General features: G+C 33.4%; 1 protein-coding gene, 1 long non-coding RNA gene and 1 other non-coding gene across 3 annotated transcripts; 1 reads left to right on the top strand and 2 right to left on the bottom strand.

Annotated features, from left to right (window-relative positions):
- The first annotated feature begins 2239 nt into the window (after nucleotides 1-2239).
- Nucleotides 2240-2941, top strand: LOC112027519 (uncharacterized). Its single transcript, XM_024060181.1, has one exon. It carries the CDS (start codon nucleotides 2240-2242, stop codon nucleotides 2939-2941), a length of 702 nt encoding a protein of 233 aa, XP_023915949.1.
- A 1251-nt stretch (nucleotides 2942-4192) lies between these two features.
- On the bottom strand, nucleotides 4193-6520 carry LOC136068245 (uncharacterized). Its single transcript, XR_010629638.1, has 2 exons — nucleotides 6423-6520; nucleotides 4193-4613 (listed from the first exon to the last, which is right to left on the bottom strand). It is a non-coding gene; the product is annotated as an uncharacterized LOC136068245 (long non-coding RNA).
- A 3625-nt stretch (nucleotides 6521-10145) lies between these two features.
- On the bottom strand, nucleotides 10146-10217 carry TRNAH-GUG (transfer RNA histidin (anticodon GUG)). The gene has a single exon. It is a non-coding gene; the product is annotated as a tRNA-His (tRNA).
- Nucleotides 10218-12654: the final 2437 nt, after the last annotated feature.

Consider the following 12654-nt stretch of genomic DNA (forward strand, 5'->3'; position numbering starts at 1 on the left):
TGCTCTGATGGTTTAAACAATGAAGCCCAAAATTCCCTGTTTGTGGCTTTGTTGAGTGCACCAATGCATATTCCACTGCTAGCTTTCTTAACTTCAGCAATTGAGCCATTGACATGTCCATCTTATGTTCATTGCCTCTGTTAGTAAACATTGACACCTACATGTCCCTCCCATCTCGTATCACCATAGCAGCACAGAAGTGTTAATCTAGATGTGCAGCATCACAGTTAATTTTGAAAAAGCTAAGAGAGGTGCTTGCTAGTAAATTATCTGCCTATCATTGCTGGTTGTGTTTTGAGTTTTGTTGATCTGAAACTGCTTCATGCTCCTGGAGTTTCTTGTCTAAAACAGCTAGCATGCTCAAGCATTAGTTTGTTTACTTTGCTTAATAATTTCTTTTCGATTCATTGCTTTTTTAACCTTGCACAAATTTCAGATGTCATAATTGGAAGGCTAGTAGCATTCCCCACTCTTCTTAAGCCTAGGACAATTCTTTTTGGGCTAGTTGCCTTTAAGAGTGGATTTTAAAGCAATTCATTGTCATTTGGTGGAGAGTGCATACATTAAGAGGACAATTCATTTTGGGGCAGTTGTCTTTTTTGTATTTTAGAAACTTTGGGGTAGCAGCTGTCTTTAATTTAGCATTTTATGGGTCATGCTAAGCCACCACCGTGGAAACTAGTATCATTGATTATGTGCATAATCCATTTATAAATGGTAAACAATGATATTGATTAGCAACAATCATGCATATTGTAATATTTTGAATTATGTGAATTGAATTAACAGCAATCATGCACATGTGCATGTGCAAATTGTTATATTTTTTTCCCACTATTCTATATATATATATATATATATATTTTAGTTTTGTTTTCTCTAGCTCTTCTATTAATGTTCTTATTAATTTTGTATTGTAGCCATGGATGAATGTCCACTGTCACTCCCTGAAAATTCACCTTTTATGCCAAATGTGCAAGCCCCTTAATCCCAATATGATTCTATTGAGGCTGATGGCCAATCTGAAATTGTTAATGTTCCAATTGATGTGGAGGATGATGAGGATGACGAAGATTACAATTTGAGTGATTTTTTTGAATTTGATGATGATATAAATGAAGATTTTGGTATGGAGGATGATGGAATCAATAGAGCAATTGGGGGCAAGCAGCTTGAGGGAGTTTGGAATGGTGAAGGAGACTTAGATCATGAGGATAGTGATGAGTTAAAGAGTGCAGAAGGGTCATCTGATGATGAAGGGAATTCAAGGCCTAGGTTCCCTGAGTTTAACCCAGTGCATTGGCTTGGAGAATGTACAGCCAGTGAAGGATCAAAAATTTGCATCACATGTAGTCTTCAAAGAGGGACTAGGGGAGTGGTGTATTAAAGAAAAACATGATTTTGAGTATAAGCACAATGATAAGTGGAGAGTGACAGCTGTATGTAAAAAAAAATGTGGTTGGAAGATACATGCATCCCAAACACAAATGGGAGATGCCTTTTAAATCAAAAGTTTTAAGAGCATACATACGTGTGGCAAGGATCATAAGAATAGTAAGATTTTTTCAAGGTGGCTAGCCTATAAATATTTGCCATTCTTTAGAGATGATCATACTTGGACAGCAAATGCATTGAAGGGTGCAGTGTTTAGGGACCATGAAGTTGATGTGACTTTGGATCAATGTTATAAGGCTAAGAGAATGACCTTTAAGATGATACATGGTGTTGAGGAGAAGCAATATGAGAGACTTTGCGACTATGCAGCTGCTATTAGGAAGTGGAATGTGGGTAGCACAGTGAAGATACAAACTGCAAATGATGTGTTTGAGAGAATGTATGTTTTTCTTGATGCTTGCAAAAAGGGATTCTTAGTAGGTTGTAGGCCACTTATTGGGATAGATGGTTGTCATTTGAAGGGGACAATAGGGGGTCAGTTGCTGGTTGCTGTTGGGAAGGATGAGAATAATAATAACTTCCCAATCGCTTATGCTATCGTTGAAATTGAGAATAAAAGCTCTTGGACCTGGTTTCTACAATGTCTGTTGGATGACATCGGACATGTGGATGAGAATGGATAGGTCTTTATCTCAGATCGACAGAAGGTAAGAAACAATTAATGTGCATGTGAATTATTTATTTATTTTTTAAAAATATCATGATCTATAACCTGGATATGAATTACTAATGTATATTTATGTATTTTTTATGGCAAGGATTAGTAGAGACCTTTAAGGATTTGATGCCTAATGCAGAGCATAGATTTTGTGTTAGGCATTTACATTTACATGCAAATTTCAAGAAGGATTTTCCTGGGAAGGTACTCAAAGATGCAATGTGGAATGCTACTAGGGCAGCAACAAAGAATTCTTTTGACTTCCACATGGATGAGTTGAAGAAGCTAGATGTGAAGGCATATAAGTGGCTTGTGAAGCTAGATGTGAGAACATGGAGCAGACATGCTTTTAAGCCAAGAAGCAAAAGTGACACTCTAGTAAACAATATAGCAGAGTCTTTCAATGCTTGGATTTTGGAGGCTAGGGATAAACCAGTGTTGACAATGGAGATCATAAGAGTGATGTTGATGCAAAGGTTGCAAACCAAAAGAGATCATATGAGAAGGTATGAAGGGAGGGTTTGTCCAAGAATCTATAAGAAGCTTGAAAGGATAAAAAGCGAGGTTGGACATTGCATTTCTCGTTGGAATGGAGAGTCCAAATATGAGGTGAAGTATATTTATGGTGGAAGATATGTGGTGGACTTGAATGAGAGGACTTGTGGTTGTGGGAGATGGGGATTGAGTGGAATCCCATGTTTTCATGCTGTTGCTGCAATAATTGAGTATGGAGAGCAACTTGAGACTTATGTAGACATTGCTTACACTAAGGAGACATTCCTAAGTTGTTACCAATGGATGGTAAACCCACTTCCGAGCCATGAATAGTGGCCAAAAACACCCTATGACCCAATCAAGCCCTCAAAAATTACAAAGAAAGTAGGCAAACGTAAGAAGGTAAGAAAGAGGGAGGCAGGAGAACCTATTAATGCATTTAGGGTGAGCAAGAAAGGAATTGCCATGAAATGTGGGAATTGTTTCCAATGGGGCCATAATCAAAGAACTTGTAAAGCTCCTGATAACCCCAACAAGAAGGCTTATAAAAAGAAAAAGAAAGGGCAATCAGGACAATCATCTACGTCTAGAGCTAAATGGAGTAAAAAATTATCGGTAAATTTCAAGTACTACTTTGTTGAACTTTTCCAGCCTTTTTGGCTTTTTACAAGGTACTCAGCAATTAAATGTAGGTAATCAACAATCAAGTCAAAGTCGTACAAAGGACAACACTAGTGGAAGCAAGAAGAATAAGGGAAAGGCTTAGGCCTAGTGGCAGCAAGAAGATAAATAATTTTTTAGTTTAATATTTTGTTTAGTGATACATGGCCTTTTAAAAATACTGATGGAACCAGTAAACTTTTGTTTTTCAATATTGCTAGAAAAGTGTAATTGTTGATTCATTGAGTATTATTTTTTGGCAAACAATTACTATTTGTAAACACTCATTTGATATGGCATATTGAGATCCTTTTAAGAATACTGATTGAGATCCTTAGAGTTATTGCATAAGAATACTGATTGATTTCCATTGAACTTTATTTGATTGTAAGAAGCTAAGAGTAAAGCTTTACGGTATATACATTTTTATTTTTCTATCTAATATTTTGTGATGGATGAAGATTGAGATGCCTTTGCAATTAAGATGATACTTTCTTCTGGTTGTTATTTCTAAAGAATTGATTCTAGGGTAATTATTTATTTTTAAACCTTTATTGTTATTTTTGGGTTCTATTAAGGGATGTCTAAGGGCATCGATTAAGGGATGCTCCATGCTCAAATGACATGGTATTGATTCTATTGAATATCAATAACAATATCAACATGTTCAATCATGCGTGAAGAGAAGATTAAAAGGGCATTTGTGGGCATGAAGAGGGAGCAAAGGTTGCAATATACATTTTTGTAATAGCATCAATACTCAATAGTGTTTAATGTAAATGATGCAGAACAATATTTGATCACACCAATTATTTATATTTATATGAACTATAAAATCTAAGGCTATTTGGCTCCAAAAATTTCCAAAAGCTCTTTTTTAAAGGAAAATACAAATCTGAGCATGACAACATATAATTACTAAACTTTAGAAAATATACTGCCATTAATTTCATAAGTTGAACATTACATAGTTGTGAACATTTTTATATTACATTACATCTAATTTTCACATATAGATACATTACATTACACATCCTTTTTTTTAGTATGCCTACATATTTAGTCACTGCAAATAAAGATGACTTTCAACGTTAACACTTTGGACCCCATACAAAAGGCTATCACAATCCTACTATTGATTTAAGAAACCACTAATAATCACCAAAGCCACTTAGGAATTCTCTTATGCATTGCAGCTTCACTCTTCAGCCTTCCATTAGTGTCCAATAGTCTAGTAATTACACTTTTTTCTCGTTGGTGCGACTTCAATGTCATGCCTCTTAAAGTAATTACATACATAACATTCTTTAGCCTTCAATCTGATCACCTGAGACAGTTGCGTTCCCTGCAACAAACAGTTTTTAAAATCATAAGAACCCCAGGTTACATAAACCAATAATTTTTTCTATTACATTCTACTACAATTATATACTACCAAATGTCATAGGAGTTAGACCTATGAAAAAATATCAAATACTAAGGCCCATCTATTGGAAATTAATTTATAATATATAATCCTATGTATAAAAAAAAAAGTTTAATAGTAAGCCTTCTCATTATTAACTAGAATAGATTACTTGTGATTATCTGAGCTAGCTTTACATACATAATTAAATCTTGGAGCCAAAACTAATAGGTAAGATTACAATTTGGCAGCAGTGGCAGCTCTACTTGCAGCCAAGAGTACTTCAGGGAAGGTTAATAGCATTCTCTACAATTTTCTCACAGCCTGCAATTTTATCACATAAAGGAGCGTGAAAGTGTTTACTTGGAACAAATTGGTGGCCATCCCACAACCTATGCCCTGCCACACACAAAACACATACGCTTAAAATTTATTAAAGGGTGTCATAATCAACTTCTTAGGTAATGCAATTAAGATTGTATAACGAATAGAGAGATTCAATTTCCTTTGTGAAGGGCCAAATAGTTGAAATTCCAAATGAATAAGACTCAGCTGAAAGATTTAGAGACAAATCTCCCCAAAAACCCAAATTATAAGCAGGGAAGATCTTATCTACTTTTCTATTTAAGAGAAACTGCAAAACGCAAGTACTGGGGGAGGGATCTTGAGGAAAAACTTTTGCTTATGCAAAGCCGCAAAGAGATCACCAAAAAAGAAAAGAAAAAAGGAAGATAAACAACTAAGTGAAGTTCAAGGACAATATCATTTGGTTGTTATAACTTTTCCACCCTCAAGAATGGAGCCAATATCATCAAGGACAAAGCCCTAACGATAAAAATGGTTGGGATATTAATACCGAGTTACTTCAGGAATCCTTCAATATGAAAGCAATAATCGTACTCATTGTGACAAAAACCTTATTCCCAACAAATCAAATGTGTGAATCTAGTTCCAAAATTTGCCAAATATTTAATAAAAATCTCATAATTTCAACACCTTCATCATCTGAAAAACAGACAAGACATAGTGACATAGTCATACTGGCCTTTTGTTATCAAAGAGCAAGATCCTGGCACCAGGACTTTAAACGTGGCATATACTCTCCATCATAAACCATATGATACTACCCAACACAATAAGATTTACTTGTGTAAATCCACAAATGCTATTCTAAATAGGTCTTGGTCAAGATAGAGAAGTGAAATACTGAAAAAATATCATAAATGATCAAGGGTCTCTCAGGCAACAAATAAATAAGTGAAACACATGAATGATCCCAGATATTTTACCCTGGTTAATTATTTGCAATTTGTATCTTCATAAGGTGTGCAACCAATTTCAGGCTTCATTGTTTAAACCATCAGAGCAGTAGCTATATGTCTCTTGAGCATTTAATCAAACACCCAGTGAACGACACATGGAGATAAAAAAAAATAATTAAAAAAAAAAACAAGAATTTCACAGAGACCCAACCCAAAAATTAAAACAAACAAATAATTCTTACTATAGAAATTCTCAGATAGAAAACAAGTTCTTTGTGGATTTAAATAGCAATATGTAAGAGGAGAAAAACAAACATACTAGGTGGTACAACACCAAACCAAGCTCACAGAGACCCAACCCAAAAATTAAACCAAACCAATAATTTCTATTATAGAAATTCGTACATGGAGATTTAAAAAAAAGGTTCATTGTGAATTTAAACTCAGGGAACGAAAAAAGAAAAAAAGAAAAAAAAAAAAGACATACCAAGATAGAACGGTGCGGCGGAACCACCAAGGCACATTCGGGACAAGGGCGGTGAGACAACAGGGGAAAGCTCACAGTGGCTCTGAACTCACCGCTGAGCTCTTTCACCATTGGACCTGTTTCTCTTCCTTCCTCTTTTTGCTGGGTTTTGGACTTTTGGATGTGTTGTGAAATTTTAAAATACTCGCAAGTGTACGAACCGTACCGAAGTATAGTTTGACAAGAACGAGGTCGAACCCACAGGGACTTGAATGAACGTAGGAAAATTAATTAAACCTTAACCAAATTAATCCTAATCTAGTTTAATAAAAATTGGTTGTTTTGAAATTAAATAAACTAAGCAAATAATAAAATTAAGCAAATAGTTAAACTAAGCAAAAGATATAAAGCAATAAAAAGATGTAAATAATTAAGGGAAAGGAATTAAGGTTTTGGAATCCACCTTGTAAGTCATACTAGCATATATTTATGATCATTAATTTTTCCCACCTCACTACATGATAATCTAGAAATCAATCTTGCTATCATGGAAAATATCCTCATTAAAATCCTTATTTTAAAAATCAAAAGCTTGTTCTTCTTCGCTTCTTAAGTATAAAACCAAATCATCAATTGTATCTGTAGCCAAACAAATCACAAGATATATCCAATTCTAAAAATCAAATCATAACTTGTATCCATTGACAGACAAATCACAAGCGATATCCAATTTTATAATCAAGAATTAATAATCCAAGCATTCAATTAATTAAGACAAGTCCTAAATCATAAGAAAAACATGATTGAACTCATATCTAGAATCCCATCTTAGTCAATTGATATGAAGCAAGAACAATTTAAATCATTAAAGAACAACTATTGTGGGAAAAATCAAATCACATAAATATTACTAATAATCCTTAACAAGGTTTCATCCTCAACCCTAATTATAAATTTAGCTACTCATGGTAATTGAAATAAAACAAAAGAATAAAATACTAAACATTAAACTAGACAAATAAAATAGAGAAAGGAATAGTCACAATGCTATCATGGAGAAAAGCTACAGAGAAGCCACATGCGGCACTGCCTCTTGCTCCAATTTTCTGTTTTGCATCACAGCCCTAGTACTAACCTCCGTCCCCGAATTTTGCCCTAAAAAGCCTTTAAATAGGTCAAGGAATCCTATTACAAGTTGAATTCCCGTTTGGAGAAAATCCCAGATTTTTAGGCTTCACTTAACCGACTATTTTGGCCCATTTAACTTCATAATTCGGGCTCCTGGTAAACTACAAAGTTGTAGCCCTTTAAGTTAACTTTCCAGCCCAACTTGAATCATCTCGATTGGACATCTGAGCCGAAAGTTATACCAAAAATACTAACTGATGTGCAGGCTAGAATCCTAATCCGAATTGGACTTGGATTTGGTGCAAATTTCCTTTGATTCCTTACTCCAATTGGACTTAAATTTAATATTCATGCCTGGCTGGATGTAAATTAGCTTGATTCAATTGGCCTAGCCCCACTTTGCATGTAAAACCCTTGTTATCTACAACACAAAGATATTATATAATCAGTCACAAAATAACATAGAAGTAAGGCCAAATATGTAGATATGTGAGTACTTTATTGTATATATTTCATGCACATCAGGATGATTAAGTTTGTTTTTAAAAGTCACGTGAGTCCCATGTGCTTATTCCGTTAGTGTTTTAATGTGAGAGAGACTAACTGAAGTATTGATTTGGCCATTTTGAATAGTTTAAGGAGTAAATTGGCCAATATAAAAATTGAGGGGTTTTTTTGGTCAGTAGTTAAAAGTTTAGGGGGTGTAGGAGCATTTGTGTGACTCTTTGGGTTAATAATTAATACATTAATGCACGTGGATTAAGTTTTGTCATTTAGTTTAAAATATTTTTATAAAGACAATGACAAATTGATAACGACAATTACATAAAAAATACAAAATATTATACAAACTTTACAAAATAAAATGGTTACACCTATCCACATTGACAATTGATAATGAAAACTCATAATAATGTCAAAATATAAAAACTTGTAGAAGGAAATACTAAAATGTAATGTATTTGTGTGAATTTATTTTTTGGTCAATAACTCGTATATTCAAGTTTTTTTTTTTAATATTAAATTTTTTAAAATTTAAGTTTCTTAATGACCATTCTCAAAGAAATCCTAGAACCGCCATTGCTCCAAAGTTACAAAACAACTCATTCTTTTGGGGTTCGATATATGCGAAATTTGTCAACCTCCTTACATGCTTCATCGTGACAAATTTTTCTGCCAAACTATACACTTCTCCATACTTCCGCTCTTTTATTATTCACGAAATATTTTATTTTCTTACTTTAATTTTAATATGAGGGATATATAAACTATATAAATTTCATAAGCAAATTAATTATGACAAAAATATCACATTCAATCTAGAATGACATAATCAATGTTTTAAGGTGGCATCTATCAAATCTTCACATCATTTGCGTGCTTGCATTATCATTCTGGAAAAGAAAAACTCATGAATTTGAATTGTCACGCCTCTTTATCACAAATTAAACTTAGGTACGAAAGCAATTATAGCTACTGGTCTGTTACGATAATTAATATTTTCTCAGTTATTAGCACCAAATCAATAACTATAGCTAAAAAAAATAAAAATAAAAATCAATAACTTTTATTGTCAGACCATATATGATATAATTTTCCTCACAGGCATGCACTGGTGTGGCCTAGGCCTAAAAACTTATTGTAACAAATTTAAATATAAATAAATAGACTCGAAAAAAATTCCATCACAGGTGTCAGCTGGTAATGACCCTGGGCTCTCCTGCTTTATTTGTTTGAATAAAATTTTATTTGATTAGCCAAAAAGAATAAGAAGGAAAAAAAAAAAAAAACCTCACACTAGTCATACCCTCTCTCACTAAATTCGAAACACAAGCGAATGAGAGATTACATTGGGCATAGGAGAATTGGTAAAACTAGTCTACTACAATGAGTTGGAGTTGTAGTTGATATGTGTTGGCATGCGGCTTTGTGTAAAATTGGCAAAACCCCTTAATTTTATTTTTAACCTAAAAAAATGTGGATTGTTCAAAGACAACTCTATAATATATATAATTAAGGAAATTAAAAAAAAAATGAGATACATTAATTTCATCACAAAATGATCACATGATGTCATGTACTGGTTTGGTATCTTTTGTACTTTGCTTCACAAGAGTGACCTAGCTAAAAAGAAGAATGCGTGGGAAACCATGTCAAGGCCGCATGTTACTATGTTTTAACTGGAAAAGACTTTTACTAATTAATATTTCTCAAGTACGGCATTTTTCATCACTGTGGCTGTGTGTGAACACATGGTCTCATTGTATATGGCTAACGTTAACATATATATAAATTCTTGTCAGGTTCGAACTAGTGAAAGGTCTTATTGTCAAATTTTTTTATTAAAAACAAAAAAAAATTGTCGGACCGACGAACATTTTGGCAAATAGGGATGGCATGTTTGATCCCTGTCAATACAGGACCACACACACACACACACACATATATATATATATATGTATGTATAGTGAAAAACTAAAAGGGTAAAAGAAATTTGACCCTGAAGTGAAGGGTCATACACTTATTGTAAGGATCAAAAAAGAATTGTGACCTTGTGGCACTAGTGAAGGTCTTTATTGTAAGATGCAAGGATTTTAAAAAATTTATGACCAATTGTGTGGCTGCTGGGATTCGAGCCCAGGTCTCCACGGCCACAACGTGGAATTCTTACCACTAAACTACAGCCACTTCTTGTGGGTAAGAAGTGGCTGTATATATATATATATATACACACACACACTCCGCCTAAGCTCACCCTCAATAAATGAGAAGCAGCCATGTAAGTCCACTTAATCGAAATTAAGAGTAATTCTTAAATACTTTCGGAGCACGGGGAATGATGCTTCCTTCTCTCACATTCACAGTGTGGTCTGCTCATTATATTCATGGTGGGGTCTACTATGAATGTGAGAGGAGGGAGCACCATTTCACTATACTCCAGTACTACCTAAGAATTTTCCTGAAATTAAAAGATCCTACTCACAATTTTCTTTTTTGGAGAAGCTACTTACAATTTTTTTTTGAGAAGACCCTACTTACAAAATTTAGAAAAGAAAAAGAAATTATAATTTGGGCAAAAATAGTCAAATAGCATTTTTTTGCAAACTATGTTGCAACCTATCACTGTTTTGGAAATATGTAGGAATCTACCACTTTTTGGATAGTCGAGTTTGGTGAAATCGAGTTTTTTGTGGTACTTGAGTTCATGTAACTTGAGTACCATGGAAAAATTTTCCGGAAAATTTGAAGTATATTTTTTCAAAGAACTCAAGTTTTTGAAACTCAAGTTTCACGATAAACTCGAGTTTCACAAAGGTGGTAAATCCCTACATATTTTCAAAACATTGGTAGATTGCTAATTTTTTTGCTAAATAGTGGTAGTGGACCATTTTTGCCCCTATAACTTGATAGAATTCATTTTTGATATTAGACAGGTTAATTTTTCTTGGTAATGTTGCCTTGAATAAAAAGAGGCAATGTGCAAACACAAAACACGACTAGCAAGAGTACTTCTTAGCCAAAAAGGAAAGCAAAACTTATGAATTGATTGCTGCCACAAATCCTGTTTTTAATATATGTTTGGAAACAACTTATATAACATTTTGTAGTGCGTAGAAAGTGTGCTAAAATATACTTGTGCTCTAAAAAAGTGAGAAAAATATAAGAAAAAAAATGAGGTTTTAAAAAGCTGTACATAAAAATTAAAAGCTAAAATAGTTGAGCATAAGCTTTAGCCAAACAAGCACTTTACTGACTACAAAATGGAGTAATGTGCTCGTTTGTTTTGATGTTTTGGGTCTAAAATGTGCGTTTATCTACCCAAAAAGTGAAAAAGTGTGTTTGGTAAAAAATTTAAAAGCACGTTTTCTCCCCAAGAGATTAAATTCTATAAGGACGTGGTGTAAAACTCATGTTTTACCCCTCCAATCCCAACATACCATATCATCTTATCACATATTTAAGAATAAACACAATCACACTCAATCAATTCTAATACCCATATATAAATCCAACCAAATTGGGAATCTATTGAGATATTATTAGGTGTAGTAGGATGTATTGAATTTTAATAAATTTTAAGTAAAATGCTGATATGACAATCACTTATTGGATGATGTAAAACATAGGTTTTATACCACATCCTTATAGAATTTAATCTCTTCTCCCCAAACCGTGTTTTTTTGCGTTTTCGTTGGCTGCCTTTAAGTTGCAATTGCAAAACGTGCTTTAATTCAAACATAAAAATTACAGTTGGATACACCATTTTCCTAAATTGCCTACAATTTTTTCTTGAAAAACCCAATTTTATCCCTCTATTTGAAGACCAAAAGCACAAAAAACCCAGTAACTAAACACATATTACCGTTAGAAAATCAATGTTGCTATTGACCAAACTCCTTGTTGGACTTGCCAAGCCTAGCACCTCGTCGAACATACCTCTCTCTCTCTCTCTCTCTCTCAAGAACTCTCTTGAATGTCCTCACCCTCCAAATAAACTTGTTTACCAAATGCTTTACTTAAAAAAAAAAAAAAAAAGCTTAGTTTCATATCGCACTTTTTGAAACCACAACTTTTTCAAAAAGCACAAAATCAAAAATCTAAACCAAAATCACCCAATATCAACAAATTGATGCTCCTTAACCTAAAAAAATAAGTTAAGACATAATGTTATATATATATATATATATTAAACACTTTTTCATGGTTGTTGAGACTTGACATGATTTGTTGTAATTTGTATACTGAAAGAGAAGGATGGCAACAACATCAAATAAGCAAAACCAAAACCAAAACTGACATTGATTAATTTTGGACAACTTGTAACTTGGTTTAACAAAATCTGACTCTCGACGTAGGCTTCTTTACTATACATTTTTTTAATTACAAAATTTCTATCATCCAACAAGTCATTTAAGTATGACACATTAATATACATAACGTATAAAACGCATTTGATTAATCAAAACTCCCAATACGTATGTCTTTGCCAATATAACAAAATTTAAACAATCTTTACATTAATACATTTGTAATCAAAATTATCTCAACATACATACGGCCCATACGGGTATAATGACTGGATTTTTTGAAATTTCAAACCCAGATTTGTATTTGTCCAAACTCC

The sequence above is a fragment of the Quercus suber genome, unplaced genomic scaffold (genome assembly GCF_002906115.3).
Source record: "Quercus suber isolate HL8 unplaced genomic scaffold, Cork oak 2.0 scaffold_106, whole genome shotgun sequence".
NCBI classification, from domain to species: Eukaryota; Viridiplantae; Streptophyta; class Magnoliopsida; order Fagales; family Fagaceae; genus Quercus; species Quercus suber.